Source organism: Anolis carolinensis, chromosome 2, assembly GCF_035594765.1.
Source record: "Anolis carolinensis isolate JA03-04 chromosome 2, rAnoCar3.1.pri, whole genome shotgun sequence".
In the NCBI taxonomy this organism is placed as follows: Eukaryota; Metazoa; Chordata; class Lepidosauria; order Squamata; family Dactyloidae; genus Anolis; species Anolis carolinensis.
In genome coordinates, this window is record NC_085842.1 from 51,599,951 (window position 1) to 51,617,336 (window position 17,386).

Consider the following 17,386-nt stretch of genomic DNA (forward strand, 5'->3'; position numbering starts at 1 on the left):
TCTACACCAGGGAAAATATGTTTTAAAAGAATGAGCTTGAGATGTGCTTGCAGTTGATACTTTTGGGGGTTGGGGGGATTTTTCTGTATATTAATTTTCTGTAGTTTGTTGTGAGTTTAGCTCTTTACCTAATTAAGTGCAAGCTGCATTTTATTACAGGCCACCCTAGAGTATTTGGTACATGACCATATGTCCTCAGACTAAGATTTGTTCCTTTTGAGTGGAGATGGCTTCTACTGTACCTGCTCTTGGATCTACAAGCAACAGACAGTGCAATTACATGGGACACTTACCACAGAGCAAGGCCATAGTGACAGTACTACAGACCACCTCCAGGGGTGGCTCCACTGCTTTCCTCTGTCCCACTGCAGTGGCGGGACAGAGTCCAGATTGTCCAGTGACACAAAACCTGGTTCAACTCCACTGGATGGCCACCCTTACCTCTGTTATTTCTCTGAGTCACATGGACGCCAACAAAATGACATGGGGAAAGCAGGAGAGTGGCATTAACTTATTTGAACAGTGGGCCCAGTTCTTAATCAGAATGAGCCCAACTGTTCACACTATGGTGCAGGACTGTAGAGAAGTTACAGAGCATTCCCTGACCTTCCCTAACATATCTGCCATGACTTTCCCTAATGTGGGCATAAACACTACAGACCTGACTCTTGCCCACCACAGAGCTGATTCTTGCCCACTTGGGTTCTTCTCTCTCAGATGTGGCTTGAAAGAGAAAAACCTGAAGAACAAATGGGGATTGGCCAGATAGCAGAAAGATCAGTGTTATGCCAGCCACAATGCCAGAATATGGTTCACCAGCATTTTTCTACATACTTCATTTACAACAAATAAGGAACACGGAATTTAGAGCATCCTATATCTCCCTAATACAGGGGTTGTCATTAAGCTACCATATATGGGACATTTCATGCAGGCATTTTGGCATACCTACTAGGAAATAATATCTATGTAGAAAAGTGCACATGATATGGAATATTGCATGCCATTATTTATGTGTTTTTTGTTTGATAGAAAGGTAAACAAGATGTGAAGACACTTTGGATCACTCAAACTATCTAACCCTATTACTACTGTTAATTGTGACATTTTCTTCAATGCTGAGCAACAGTTTGTGGTCATACTAAGAAGCTTAAGGTGGTAAAAAACATTTCCCTCTTTAAAAATCAAATAACCATAACCTGTTAAGTATATACAGTATAGGTCACATTCAAATGGCTGGACCTTACTTGAGTATCTCATAGAGAGATAGTCTAAAGGTAATGGGGTAGAATTTTATGAACTGACTGAGTAAGTTCACACCCTTCTTTATTAAGTCATGGTCTGGTATCTGCTCCCTTTCTCTCTCACACACACATAGAAGCTAGTATTTATATTTCAAATGAACATGTTTGCTTCCCTGCAATTAACACCATAAATCCGCAGGAATCCCTGCAAAATCACTATGAATATACAGAAACACAAAGGAAAAGACCACTTCAAACCTGCTAATTGTTAAATCAGTCAGTGCAGGGGTACAAAATGTTTTCTTATATTTGCAATGGATTTTATGTCTGTTTGAAACATTATTTTACTTTCAAACACATTATACATTATACAATCAGCTTGTAAAAATGGTAAAAATTGTGAAGGAGAGCATAAAATATGTTCCTCAGGATATTTTGGCTCAGTATTTTTAACCTGAATTTTCAGAGCTTCATTGTTTATTTGATTAATTACTAATAACTTTGGTATTTTTTAAAATACTGCTCACATCCTTCCCCTCGTTTCTCCTACCAAATAGTATATACTCTATGTTGTATTTATCCCCATGACTAAAACTGTTGTTGACATTTATTTTCAAACACATGGATCCTTATCACTGCACAGTGCTTTCATCAACTTAAGCATTATTTGCCTAAACTTCTTACAACAGTGGAGCTATCTCTAATATGTCTGGCAAACATCCCAACAATACTAAATTCTGTTTGAAGTAATTCTGATTTTCTGTACATTTTTTAACTAACAAAGAACTACCTTTTTCTTACAGAAAGAACTATCATTAACACTCCTCCTTCTAATATGGATGTTACGGTTGGAGAAAGCATAGTTCTGCCTTGTCAGGTTTCCAAAGACCCATCTGTTGAGGTTGCATTCATATGGTCATTCAATGGAGATGTGATTGATTTTAAAAGAAAAATTACTCATTTTGAAAGAGCTGGAGGAGTAAGTTTGTAGACTTCTTTGTTCTTCAGTCAGTTTTGTGTGTGTTCAAATTCTATATCTAAAATCACATGAGTATTTGTCAAAAGTCATCAAGATCATCATTGTCGTCGTCAGCAGTAGCATGTATTTGTTCATTCATTTACCCCAATCTATATATATAAATGAGTGATGGAATCCTGGCACCGAGCAAAACAACAAAACCCAACCTCTAAATTTGACAACAACCCATCATCCACGCCTCTAGGTTGATACAACAAAAAGAAAAGAAAAATAAAGTCCTAATTAGAGGGAAAGGAATAATTGTTTTTATACAATTGTTGCCAGTTACAGGGCTAATCTCTGCCCACTTGGTCTCCTAGCAATCGACTCAGCTGAGGGGACAGGCAGACTTAGGCCTCACTTAGGCCTCTTCCACAAATTATCTAATTTGCACTGGATTATATGGCAGTGTAGACTCAAGGCCCTTCCACACAGCTATATAGCCCATTTATAATCCTATATTATCTGCTTTCACTGGATTATCTTGACTCCACACACCATATAATCCACTTCTGTCGGCTCACTACAGCCGCTCCTGAATGAATACACGAGACTCGCTGTGTTGTCACCAGAAAGTTTACTGCAGGAAACATCGACATGGAAAAAGCCAAGAATGGGAGGCGTCTGCCAGCATTCCTTTATATACCCTCCCCCCTCATTTGAAGAAGCATTTCCCGCCCAACAAAACCCTGCGAAGTTTCCCCGCCAAGTCCAGCAGCCGTTTCTTTTCAGGATCCCAAGATGCAGGTGTCTTATCAGTCCACATTGTCAGTGACCCTGAAACTCAGAGCCATACCCAGGCTCTAGTAGCAGGGTTCTGACACACTTCAGTGTGCATTTTATACAGCTGTCAAGAAGGGGCCTCATATAATCCAGTTCTAAGAAGATAATATAAGATTATCAATATACAGTAGAGTCTCACTTATCCAACATAAACAGGCCGGCAGATAAGTGAATATGTTGGATATTACCAAAGTCATTATTATTACAGTAGTAAAGTCTCACTTATCCAAGACTCGCTTATCCAATGTTCTGGATTATCCAATGCATTTTTGTAGTCAATGTTTTCAATATATCGTGATATTTTGGTGCTAAATTCGTAAATACAGTAATTACTACATAGCATTACTGTGTATTGAACTACTTTTTCTGTCAAATTTGTTGTATAACATAATGTTTTGGTGCTTAATTTGTAAAATCATAAGCTAATTTGATGTTTAATATGCTTTTTCTTAATCCCTCTTTATTATCCAACATATTCACTCATCCAACGTTCTGCTGGCCCATTTATGTTGGATAAGTGAGACTCTACTGTACTATCATTATCATTATCATTATTATTATTATTATTATTATTATTATTATTGTGTTGCGGTCAACCATGAAAATGAATACAATCTGGCTCCAAGTATTCAAAAACACTAAAATCAGAATATATAAAAATTAATGTGGTATAATAAAACAGAACAATACAATCTCTAAAATCAGAACACTAAATAAAGAACAACACTCTGAAAACAGGGGAATTCCACACAGGAAACAATCAGGGCCAGCTAACACCTCCCAACAAAGTATTCCCATCATCAAAGTCTGGCAAATCCTCTGTTTTCTCAAGGCCACAGACAGTAGAAGCGCATAAAATATCGCAAAGAACACCACTCTGAAAACAAGGGAATTCCAGACAGGAAACAATCAGGGCCAGCTAACACTTCCCAACAAAAAATTCACTCAGGGAGGAAACAGCCAGGCTTTAAAGCTGCAAGGCCATTACATCCTAATCATTTTCCCTAATTGCAGCATTCATACTTGCCTCCAACAGACAAAAAAAACCCAATCAGAAATATTGTATATTCACAACCTTTAGGAAATAATATCCCCTGATGGCGCAGCATGTTAAAGCACTGACCTGCTGAACTTCTGGACCAAAAGGTTTGAATTGGAGGAGCAGAGAGAGCCCCCACTGTTAGCCCCAGCTTCTGCCAACCCAGAAGTTCAAAAACATACAAATGTGAGTGCATCTATAGGTACTGCTCCGGTGGGAAGGTAACGCCGCTCCATGCAGTCATCCCACATGACCTTTGGAGGAGTCTACGGACAACACTGGCTCTTCGGTTTAGAAATGGAGATGAGCACCAACCCTCAGTGTCAGACATGACTGACTTAATGTCAGGGAAAATGTTTACCCTTTACCTTAACGACCAACAGTTCCTCAATACTTTATTTCCCATATCACCATACTTCGCCACAGCAATGCGTGGCCGGGCACAGCTAGTAGTTTTAATATTTACATTTTCTCAGGAAATTTCTTTTTATCCAAATCCCATCATATTATGCAATGGAACATATGCTCTAGGCTTATGCATTTTGGAGGAACTTTGAGCTATTTCTGCTTTTTGGATTCGGGGGGACTGCAGACCTGGTTTCACACCTGTCCTAAAAATGGGTGGTGCCTGAATTGGCGTTTTTGATCTGCAACTGGAAAATGCGGCATGATCTGGCACATTGGCAGCAATGGGGCACTTCATGGCCCCCCTTCCTGTTATTTTTAGGGCTATTAGGATGCAAATGGCCACACTTGGAGGATACATCTACCACAACAGGCCAAACAAGTTCCATAACAATTGGGTCATCCTGTGATTTTTAGGAATTTCTTTTTTTATAGAAATAAAATATTCTTAAAAAATTACCAAAAAGGTATCCCCTGTTGGCCCCACCCTGAAACTTGTCCAGGAGCAGCAGAAGGGCACTATTCCTTTTCTGTCAAATGCCAAGGCATAAGTCACTGTAGATAGTTTGAACATCTCAAAAAACGCTGGTAGTGACCTGTATTTGTGCAGATGCAATCCTGGATAATATATAAATCTCAAAATCAAAGCTCAGGACTGGATCAAGAGCTACACTAAGCTTCAAATAGAGTATAACTCTATCCAGTGTAGGATGCACCCCTGTTCCTTGATTAGCTCTTTCCTTACACAGACAACACTGCTATCTTGCTTGAATTCAGTTTGGAATGTCTACTACTAAAGCTGTAGGACTCCATCTACCACTTCTATGAAGTCCTCAAAATATAAAGGCCTATAGGTTTGAAATGTGCATTGTGTCTGAACTCTGGAAGCCAAAGATTCAGTCTCCAGAGTAATTATTCCCCATTGGAAACTTTATTGCATTATATAAACATATTCATTTATTTTTATTTTCAGTGCTTTCATTATTTGTGAAACACTATTAAAATGTTTGCATGAAAGAGTAATAACAGTAATACATAACTTAATTTTAAAACTGTATTTTTATTGATACTTAAGTCACAAAATATCTATTATAGAAAATGCATTATGTGTAAACAGTGCAATGTTTCCCTTTTTTTCCTCAAGGAATCTGTTGGGGACCTTATGATAAGAAACATTCAGTTAAATCATTCTGGCAAATATACTTGCACAGTGCAAACAGCTATGGACATCCTATCTGAAACAGCAGAAATAATTGTAAGGGGTAAGTGTATTAACTGTAAAATGCCAACTAACTATAGCATGGAGAAGAGCATGATACACTCCAACATCAGACAAGCTGGTTGAAAGAAATGGGGAAAAAACATCATGATCTACGGTTAAGATAGGTTTCCTGCTCTTATATATCCCTCCTGGGCTTAAATTTACCTGACGGAAAACTAACCAAATCAGACAAAAATGCCAACAGATATTATTTCTTCCCTCACACTGCTTTCACTCTCATATTTCTAGGATATATTTACAACATTGTAAGGAAAGATTAGATAGAGAGAGAGAGAGAGAGAGAGAGAGAGAGAGAGAGAGAGAGAGAGAGAGATGTCTGCTTTTGGATGGCTTTGCACTGAAAGAAAACATCTAAATGTTGTAATAAATCATTTTTAAGGAAAAAGGATATCCACATTTTGATCCAGTTAATGAAGTTATTTGTTGGCAGGTGCCTTCAATTCATTTCCGAGTTATGGTGAATGTAAAGCGAGCCTATTATAGAGTTGACTTGACAGGATTTGCTCAGAGGAGGTTTCCCATTATCTGACTCTGAAACTGAAAAAATATTACTTGGAAAAGATCACCAGTGACTTTCCAGAGCTGTGCAGAGATTTGAACTCTGTAAGACTAGTATTCAAATCCCCAGAAGAGTCCTAGTCCAAAACTCAGATCACTGCACCGTGTTGGCTCTCACAGTTATTGAAGACTAAAAATGGCTGGGGATTATAAAGCTTTAGGATGACAGTAAAAAGAGGAAGGTGATACAGGAATGAAATAATTGAGCCCGCTCGATGGAGAAAACACTGCAATCACTATACCATCCTTGAATGCACTAACAGAGGAGGTAGAGCCAGGAAATCTATGTTGGAATGCATGTTGTGGACTGACATTCCAGCTGTGTGTGTATGTGAGTCCACCAAACTTGATTAGAGCTTAGAAAAATGTTGTTGGATGACAACTGCTAGGATTCCCTTGCCAGCATGTCCAGTGGCCTTTGTTACTTTTGCTTGATACTTTTTGTTTTCTGGCCAGAGTCTGAAGACAGAATCTTGGGTTAGTGCCTGGAAAGAAAACTTCCTTGTTTAGTTTACATTGTAATATTTTGCAAAATTCCTCAAAAGGTGTGGGATACTTTATCTGTAAGGTGTTCTGTCTTTGAGCAGCAGATTAATCTAGACAATCCAGTAGGAAACATCAACTTCTTATTTTTACAGTCATCCCGAATACTTCTAATAATGCATTGCATACTAGGTTCTAAACTGGACTCTAAAGAGCAACCCAAGTACAAACCTACCTGTTAAAATAATATGACTTTCTTTTTAATAAGGTACTCCAGGTCCACCCAAAGATGTTAGCATCGAACATGTTTCAAGTACAACTGCAGTACTAAACTGGAGATCTGGAACAGATAATAACAGTCCCATCCAGATCTACACTATTCAGACAAGGACTCCATTTTCAGTTGGATGGCAAGCAGTTTCAACTGGTACATAATCATACTTATGACTTACATTTGATGTAATATCTTTAAAATGTTCTGTTGCTAAATCGTTTTGTCTTATATCTAGTTCCTGAAGTTATTAATGGAAGGACCCACACAGCAACAGTGGTTGATCTAAACCCTTGGGTTGAATATGAATTCCGGGTTGTGGCTGGCAACAGTGTAGGAATTGGAGAGCCAAGTGCACCATCAGAGCTGCTAAGAACTAAAGCATCTAGTAAGTTATGTGACTTATGTTGATGAGGTTAACTCATTTCATGGCAAAGCTCAATAATAACAGCACACACAGAGATACATCCCATCCAGTGATGCTTATGATGCAAAACTGTGATTTATAAATGGTTGTTTACATACCATTATTCTACAATTATATTTTCATCCTTTTTCCTGTTAAAAATTGGCCATGGAGGTAGTTTACATGTTAATCTTATACAAGTAGCAACAAAGATGCAACCAAAATCTTGCTCGTAGAAAGGAATTCTGAGGCTTAAAATGTATACACAAAGGAACAGTGTCTGACAAGAGCATCCCCTCCACTTCATTGTTAGCTTTCATCCCTTTAGTCTTCTCTTCTTTAGAGTTCTGATGCCTCTCCACTAGAAATCCTGTGATTTCATAGCATTGACGACCTCATCAGATGGGCAAAATTGCCCATCCTATGACACTTTGACTTCACTTGAGTCACAGAGCTCGTCAGCTCCCATCACATGACATGGCAAATTAAATTCCAATTAAACAAATTCAGGTCTTTCAATAAATCTTAAGAGTGTTTTGAGTTGAGTGCCAATGCTTTTTGCTTTGACATACGAGCAGAATTTTTAATTAAGAGCTAGCACCAGATGGAGCACTGGCACCTGAGCAAGCATTAGCGTGAGAGTACAGGGTTTAGGACTTCAAGGTAACAGCCACCTTGTCTCGTGCTCGTGCACTTTGGGTGACTGCAGTCCGCTTTGCTCTTGTCCTCTTTGCAGAACTTTGGGTTAGTTAATTTTGTATGATTTTTATTCCTCATATGTTTGGCTTCATGAAGAGAGAGAGGGAGAGAGAGGGAGAGAGGCTAAAATGGGTACAGTATGAAGAAAATGATGCTTCTGCCTCTTCACTTAGTGCTTCCTTGCCACAACTTTGGACTTCTACCATTTTAAAGTTTCTCTCTCTTTTTTATTGTTACGTGTGAATGTGCATGTATACATCATTTGTAATTTATAAAATACATTTTCTTATTTTAAAACACGTAACAAAAATGGGTTCAGGGGGTAGAATTAATCAATAACATTTCAATGGGAAATTTGCTTTGATATAAGAGGAATTTGAGTTAAGAGCTCAATCATGGATTGAATTAAACTCTTAACTCAAAGTATCACTTATATGATTGTGTGTGAAAGAGTGTATGGTGTGCACCTTACACCTTGTATGCATGTGTCCACATTAAGCTGGTAGTGCTACAAATCATAGACTCATTTATTTTATTTATTTCCAATATTTCTATCCCACCCTTCTCCCTGAGGGGACTCAGGGCGGCTTACACAGCTGGCAGGATCACTATCAGTACATCATAATACAATAAATAAGAATTAAAACAGTTAAAATAGTTAAATAACATAGTAATATACAATATATAAAAGATTTAATACAGTGCAGCACAGAGTATTTGTGCCGATCATCCATCAGACCTTGTGCAAGAGCCTTAATCCGATCCATATCGACGCTAACTGAGTTCATTCATTAAACACTTGCGCGCCAGGTCTTCAGTTTTCCTCCCCCAGAAGGGATGGAGCCTGCCGGATATCACTGGGGAGGGAATTCCACAACCGAGGAGCCACCACCGAGAAGGCCCTGTCTCTCATCCCCATCAGCCGCGCTTGTGAGGCAGGTGGGATCGAGAGCAGGGCCTCCCCGGATGATCTTAATGTTCTCATATGATTCTAGTCATCAATTGTGTGCCGTACGACTGAAGAAAGGTTCTCCAGGCATGGCCTTGGAATGGTTTGAAAAGGTTTTGATCTATTAGGATCTGGTTCAGTAAAGTTCTCTGTATATTCATAAACAAGACTAAATGCTTGGGATTGCTTAATATATATTATAATTTCTCTTTTACTGTTCTGAATTCATAAGTAAAGAATCTTTCAAAAATACAAAGGTGAATTCTAGAGAATCAAAATTCATAGCATCAATGGGTTAATGATAATGATAAGTAAGTAAAGGTAAATATCCAGAAAACATGAAGTTATATAGAAAAAATGTTATTAAATATTTGGTGAATGCCTAAAACACATCCGCTACATAAGAATTATGTCTGTTCCTTTATCATGCTTATTTTATATAGTGCAGTCAATAGATAATTAGCAAGATACAAAACACTTGTTTTAAAACCAAAGTTTCATTTTAACTTTGATCTCTAGTGAACAACTGTGCATAGATTAAATATCTCCTTGTCAGGTTCATTGAACTGAAATCTAGGATATAAGAGTTACAGTAATATCAAGATAACACCCAAGCATGAGCAGGTTAAATATTGATCCTGAAAGTCCTGGAGATCTCAGTGAACTTGGCCTATTGGCTGCTTAAATGTTCCACAGACAATAAGGAAACAAATCTGTAGTGCGGCCAGCTGCTAAGGTTCTTCATTGCCAATTAAAATCCACCTCAGAGCAACAGGTGTGACGAATAAGTAATGATGAAAGGGTGAGTACAAAAAAGCCTATCTTATAAGGGCTACATTGCCAGCTAAAGCCCAGCTGAGTGTTTATACATTACTGGAGGCAAATGAGCCACTGCTCATTTCATTAAAATGGAGCTGAGAATTAATTGAGCTTCTGCTGATAGTGTTAACTGCGAATTTTCATCTGTTTCTCCACTATGACCCAGTTGAGGCCTTGTTGAGCAGTAGTATAAATATCTTTCCTATGCAAATACAGTAAATACTGAACACTTTCAATACAGGCATTAATTGAGCATTAACTGGTTCATGGAAGAGTAGAATGTTAGTTGAGCTTGGCTTAAAAGTCTTTTTTTATTCCTCATTTAGTTAACTATCCCTGTCCTTAAACTTTTGCAAATCTAACACATGCTATCCAAAGTGAAGGATAACAATTGGCAAATTTCTTCTAATGAATATACAATATCTGCAAAACAAAAAATGGAGAAAGCATGTTAGCTGTATTGCCTATATATTATGATCATTGCTTCAGAGACTTCACACCACAGCTTTAAAATGTGAAGTGGTTCATCATGCAAGAATACATTGAAGTTTTTTCCATTGCAATTCTAGCCATTTGTACTTAATTTTGATGAGTACAGTAAATCTTATACCCAAGTAAATGGTATAATTTCAGCCAAAGCTACTGCCAGTAGTTACCTCATAATACTTGGTGCTCCAGATTAATTATAATTGTTATTGTTACTATTATTATTACCTCGCTTTTTTAATTGAGACCCGAAGTGGATCACAACTTTAATAACAACACAATTAAAATATTCAAAAGATAATTCAAGTGCAGTTAAACATGTTATGATTATTGAAAACAATCTAGTTAAAATATCATTGCAATACATTAAAAAAATTCATTAACACCATGCACCCTGGCCTGTTCTTTAAAACATTATGTGTTATAAGTCTACATGAATAAAAAGGTTTTTATAGAACAATGTGAATAATTCTCATACCACAGTAGGAACTTGTCAAGAGTCAGACGCCAATTAGCGAACAAAAATAGAGTTTATTCAGCAGATAAGCCAAAAAGTAATGTTAACACAGAAAAAACCTTGAAACACTTCACTATCAGTGCTTCAAGAGCAGTTCAAACAAAAATATAATTCAGCAACACAAGCAGGTAAAAACAAAGCTAAACAAACTTAGTGAAAACTGCACTTTCTGAGTCCAAGCCCTGCCAGCCGGCTCTGTAGTTTTCAAAGGAACAGTTCCCAAAAGGAAACACCAAATTGGTCAGGAAACAAACAAACAAACTAAGAATGCAGTAGACTGCTTCCACAATGTGGATAAAGCCGAAGGCTCCAAAAGGATGGTGAAAAGACGTCGTCCGGGATTCCAAGGTCAGGTCAGGAGATAACAGCGGTGTCCAAAGAGCAAGCCAGGAGTCAAAAGCCGATAGTAGTCATCAATCACAGGGCGAAGGCAGTAGCAAGGTCAAATTCCGATCCAAGGTCTGAAGAGGGTGCAGTCATCCAAAACAGGTCCACGATAAGACACAGCGAGAGCCAAGCTAGGTGATAACAGCAGATTCAAATCATAGTCCAAGTCCAGTCTTCATGGAAACACAGAGATCCCAATGGCGCCTCAGCAATACCTTGCCACACGCAAAGTGCAGTGGCCAAACATTCCCATTTTATTCCCCTTCCTCCTGGGTGACCAAACACTCACACCCAAACACCAGGTGTCCCAAATCTACTCAGAGTCTGAGCTCCACACAGCTAGAGCTCGTGGATCTGGAGTACCTAGCAATTTGTCGGAGTCCCAATCATCCTGCCCACACTTAGCCCCATGAACACTTAAAGAACCATCCTCCCTTCTCCAAGCATCCCAATTGGGATCAGCTCCTGCAGAAACCCCAGGTTCAGAAGTATCCATAGACCCCAAATCCCCAGTATCCATAGACCCCAAATCCCCAGACATGGGCTGTGCCCATTCAGTGCCCGCTTCCCCAGCCACCACCTGTTCCTCAGCATCCATCTCCCCATCTGAATCTTCCTCAGAAGATCCCCCATATAGCTCTCTAAGTCGCTTCCTGCACAACTCCTCCAGTGAACCCTCATTACGAGGGTTTTTTCTTCCTCTTCGAATTCCATCCCCATCAACCATAATCCCCGAAGGCGCAGTCACAACAGAACTAGTCCCCAAATGCCAATAAAACCAATTTTAAACGTCATTCTTCCCCCTACAAATTAATGAGCCAACATATGAACACAATACTCTGCATGAAAACATTGGTTAGGAATGTCTCATGGTTCATCTATACTACAGAATTAATGCAGCTTAATGCCACTTTGGAAAAGAAGGCTAAAAACTTTGGCCTCATCTTCACTGTCAAATGATGTAGTTTTAAACTGTATTATATGATCAATGTAGATTCATATACTAGTAATATGGGTTCAATTCAGTAAAACTGCATTATATGAAAGTGTAGTTGGATCCTATGTAAAAATACTCCTCGCAGGATTCCATAGCATTGAGCCATGGCAGTTAAGGTGATGTGAAACAGCATTAATTCTACAGATCTTGTGTTGTTTTAACAGTCTGTTTGGATGTACTGATAAGTTATGATTTTTCTGATTTTTACTGATTTTAATGTATGGTGTATATTGGATTTGTTTGTTTATGTTTGCTGTGGCATTGAATTATTGCCCATCTGGAACCCGCTCTGAGTTCCCTTCGGGGTGAGATAGAGCAGGGTAAAAATACAGCAAATAAGTAAATAACATAAGTATAGATGCAACCTCAGACATGATTCCCCAATTGCAGAATACTCTCCCCTTAGAGATCTGAATGATGCCATCCTTGGTTTGATTGAAGTGCCAAGGGAGACCAATTTTTTTAAAAAAGGTTCTGGGCCTTACCAATATACTTTTAATCTGTTTTAATTTATTAATCAAATATTTTTAGTCTATTTATATTATTTGTTTCATTTTAAGGCGTTTTAAATTTTCAGGATTGATCTTTATCGACACACCGCCCTGAGTTCTTTTGAGATGGGGTAGAATATAAATGTTTTGTAAAATACAAATAGATAGTCATCACTATCCATTGTAGGCAATAGGATAATGCAATTTATTCTGTATTATATGAATTGGGAAGCACATCTAAAAGTTCAGATGGACTGGGGTCAGATGTATACCATTTTACCATTATAACCAGAAATTGAGGGTATGGGAGTAAATTTTACAGATTATTCTTAGAAAATGGCTCAGAAAGATTGATCTGCACCTTGCTAGTGCAAGCAGAGTTGTGTTTCATAATGGTGACATTAAGGTAGAAAATAGGATTGCAAGACTGAAATACGGAGTGGTTCCTATACCTTTAATAACTGTATAGAATAATGAATTTCAGGACATGTTGCTTCCTATGCAACCAGGAAACAAGTAACATCTGGTTAAATTCCTTCTTCTATATAATTACTAATCAGTTCTCTTTCTGACAGGTTTACTTAAAAGGTCTGCAATTGCTTATTTATCTGATTTTAGTTTAATGAATGAAGTCCAGTAGTTTGACATTGTCTTTGTTTTTTTAAAGAAAATTACTAGTAAATTTTATTGGTGATGTTCTCTGTTTCAGTTATCTTTAACCTCTGGTTGCAAATTGTCTATATGTAGCACAGACAGGTAGCTAGGAGTTGCATACACCTGATGTGTTTATTCTAGTAAGAAGAAAATAATTAGACCACCAACAGCCATGTGACTCCAAAGTAATGATAAAATGGAATTAACTAGTAAGGATATTGGCAAAATCCACAGCTGAATCCACTAGTGTCAGATTTTCTGTTCCAACAAGAGACAGGTTGCTTATAATGATGAATGACCTTGTCTGAAAGGAATTTCCTGCCTTGAAATTTATAGAGATATTTACACATATGACTGTGGAAAATAGTGCATTACCAATACAAGTGATGGATGATGATGATAGAAATGCAAATAAAAGAGAAAGGAGAACAAGTACATTTTGCATACTAAATATAGATAAGTGGCTTTGTATCAGCATACCTTGTAGAAAAATGTGTAGTATTTTCCAACCAATCCCCACTTGTATGATTCATCAGTTTCACAATAACTCTTCGACAAAAACAAAAGCCAGAGAAAGGAGGGGGGGGGGGGGAGGGATACATTTTTTTGCTTTGGTATATGTCAGATGGCCAAAATAATCTAAAGTCAACGAAACCTGTCAGATCTTAACAGGTAAACAGGATCAGCTCTGGTGGGCACTAGAATAAGAGACTGCTAATGGAAACCTGTAGGCTAATTTTCAGAGGAAGGAACTGGAAAACCCACCTCTGAGTATTCCTTGCTCAGCACTGTGTTAACAAGTACAGTAAAGAAGCATAAAGAAGGTCATTGCAAATCTTCTCAAATAATAATGCAATCATCCAAGAATTCAATCATCTATGGCTTGAATATTTTTTTAAAAAATCCAGAAAGGAAACTCATTTTGCCATTTTATATAAGGGATGTCATTGTATATCATGGGACTTGAGCATCCACATATTTTGATATCCAAGGGTGGTCCTGAATTTTTTTTTTCCGTGTCAGGAGCAACTTGAGTCGCTTCTGGAGTGAGAGAATTGGCCGTCTGCAAGGACGTTGCCCAAGGGACGCCCGGATGTTTTTGATGTTTTTACCATCCTTGTGGGAGGCTTCTCTCATGTCCCCGCATGGAGCTGGAGCTGATAGAGGGAGCTCATCTGCGCTCTCCCCAGGTGGGATTCGAACCTGGCAGCCTTCAGGTCAGCAACCCAACCTTCAAGTCACAAGGCTTTAATCCACTACACCACCAAGGGTTCCCAGTCCTGAAATGAAACCCAAGTAGATACCAAGGGTCCACTGTACACAATAAAATATGAAATTAAATGCATTTTCTATCAGGCAAGCGAATGCCATTGCTCCTTCTTCTCCCCTTCCCCATTCCTTATTTCAATCCAGGCAGACTCACTGCTTTTCTTCACTCCATTCTTTCCCCTTTTCCACTCTTCCACTAACTACTTCACAGCTCTTCCCCATCTTTCACTACAGGGATTTTATTACAACTTCTCTGTCTCTGTCTCTCTTTCTCTGTCCTTCTAAAATAAGTCATGAGGCAGAAGACAGATTATCCTATGCTAAATCACCACCACCATCATCCATTCAGCACAGAATCCTCCAATCTTAATCCTCCTCCTCTTTGTTTTGCCCATAAATTCTAATAGCCCCAAAAAACCCAACTTTATTTTGTATCAAATAAAGTAGGTATTTTTTACTTGGGGCCCCGGTGGCGCAGCAGGCTGAACTTGCTGACTGAAAGATCAAGAGTTTGAATCCAGGAAATGGGGTGAGCTCCCACTGTTAGCCCCAGCTTCTGCCAACCTAGCAGTTTGAAAACATGCAAATGTGAATAGATTCATAGGTACCTGCTTCTGTGGGAAGGTAACGGCACTCCATGCAGTCATGTTGGTCACATGACCTCCTAGGTGGTTTTTATGGACAATGCCAACTTTTCAGCTTAGAAATGGAGATGAGCACCAACCCCCAGAGTCAGATACAACTAGACTTAATGTTAGGGGAAAACCTTTACCTTTAAAGTAGTTTTTATATGAAATAAAGTTTCATTCTTTATTGTAAACTCATTCTAAAGTTTCATTCACACCACAGTTGTAGAAGTTTGATTCTACTTTAGCTGCCATGGCTGCATCCTATGACATCCTGGGGTTCTTGGCAATGCACACAAGCTCTCTGAAAGAGACTTCTCCTACTTCACAAAATCATAGCTCTCAAGATTCTGTTGTCAGAGACAGAACGCCACCAAATAGAGTACAACACAATTTATTGAAGTTACAGAACTAAAAAATGCCCGTAGGAAGCAAAGGACTAGGCAAACACTTGTCTTCAGTGTGAAAAGTAACAGAAACAGCTCCGTTTGAATTAAAACGGTTCGAAAGGATAAACCGGATTAAACAGGAGTTTAATCCGGATTAAATCAAAAGTGCTTACTTCAGCCTGGCAATTTAAACAAACAAAAGTTGGTAAACAGAGGTCAAAATGAACACAAAAAACTGGCAGCAGATTCCTCTCTGCTACTCAAAAGCTACAGATGAGTAACTCAGGCTGTTTACTCCTCTGTGCAACGAGCGAAATCCGGGTCCAGGCACATCAATCAGGGTAACGGCGGTCAGCAGGGTCCCAATCCGGTCCAAGGTCGAAAGCCAAGTGCAGATGTCTAAAGTTCCACAAGTTCCACCGATAGCCACAGAAGGGATAGTCCGAGGTCGTAGTCAGTCAGTCAGTCCAGCGTCAATCCAGAGTAGGCAATTAATGTCCGTCAAAAAGACGACGGAGGTCCAAGCTATCAAGATTAAACACAAGTTGCACAGAAAAACCCCACACAGTTCCTCCCGCCGTCTATGCCCAGTGTCCTTGGTAACTTACGTATCCAGCAAGGAATCACACCCGTCTTCAGGAAGTTCCCCAACAAGAGCCCAAGCGTTCATCCAGATTACCTTGCCCAACGCAATTAGCCATTGATCCTAAACCCCATTTTATCCCAGTTCATAACTCCTCATTGCTGTCAGCTGCTATCCTAATTCCAGGTGCCTCATCATCATCATCCTCATCAGAGCTAAAACACCTTTGACTACGCCCCACAGCATCCCCAGCTGTGGATCCCGCTCCATCCCTCCAGCCCGTCCATGGGTCTGATCCTGCAACCCGCCAATCGCCTCCCATGCTATCATTGCCGGGGACACCCAAATCCTCCCTCACACGAGTCCACTCCATGTTATCCTCCTCTGAGCTAACCATCTCTTCCTCCATTCCCTCGGTAAAACCCTCAAATGAGTCTTCATCTGTTGGTTCTGCAAATAAGTCCCGGAGCCGTTTCCTTTCACGCTCCTCAAAAGAGTCTGACTCTCGAGGAGTCTTACGACCGCGTCTCCTAGTACCGGAGCCAGAAGGCTCAACCATAACATCTGTAGTCAGCAGCCATGACAGTTAAGGTGATATCAAAGTGCTAGAACTGTGTAATATGAAGGAGACCAATAATATATATTCATGTACAAGTCAAACTCATGTATAAGTTGAGGGCAGGTTTTGGAATTAAAAGTTATGGATTTTGATATGGCCCATGGGTGTGTTGAGGGTCCTTCTGCAGAGGGGGGAAAGCATTAATGCTATCTCCAGACTAGCTGCCCCTGGTTGCTTCCATCGTTTTCCCACCCACACATTCAAATAAGCCAGAAGCAGTGTCACAGCAGAGAGAGTAGGGAGTGTGGTGATTCTTTAGGATCTTCCAGGATAGGCTACATTCCTGTCTTTCACCACTCTACTGAGAGATGGAGAATGTTAATTGTTTGACCAGAGTAATGTATAATACTCACATTGATCCAAGTCAACCCAGGCATTTTGGACTGATCTTTAAATTAAAATTTCCAGACTT

At 39.2% G+C, this 17,386-nt stretch overlaps 1 protein-coding gene across 8 annotated transcripts in view; it reads left to right on the plus strand.

Annotated features, from left to right (window-relative positions):
* Window positions 1-17,386, plus strand: part of cntn6 (contactin 6) — a 344,808-nt gene that overhangs the window by 302,904 nt on the left and 24,518 nt on the right. For all 8 annotated transcript variants that reach the window (XR_010002549.1, XM_062969725.1, XM_062969724.1 and 5 more), the window contains 4 exons: window positions 2,048-2,223; window positions 5,634-5,751; window positions 7,081-7,239; window positions 7,322-7,471. Coding sequence is in view for 7 of the 8 variants with exons in the window: in XM_062969725.1 (XP_062825795.1) it covers window positions 2,048-2,223; window positions 5,634-5,751; window positions 7,081-7,239; window positions 7,322-7,471 (603 nt within the window). In the remaining variant the exon portion in view is untranslated. The remainder of the gene's footprint in view (window positions 1-2,047; window positions 2,224-5,633; window positions 5,752-7,080; window positions 7,240-7,321; window positions 7,472-17,386) is intronic.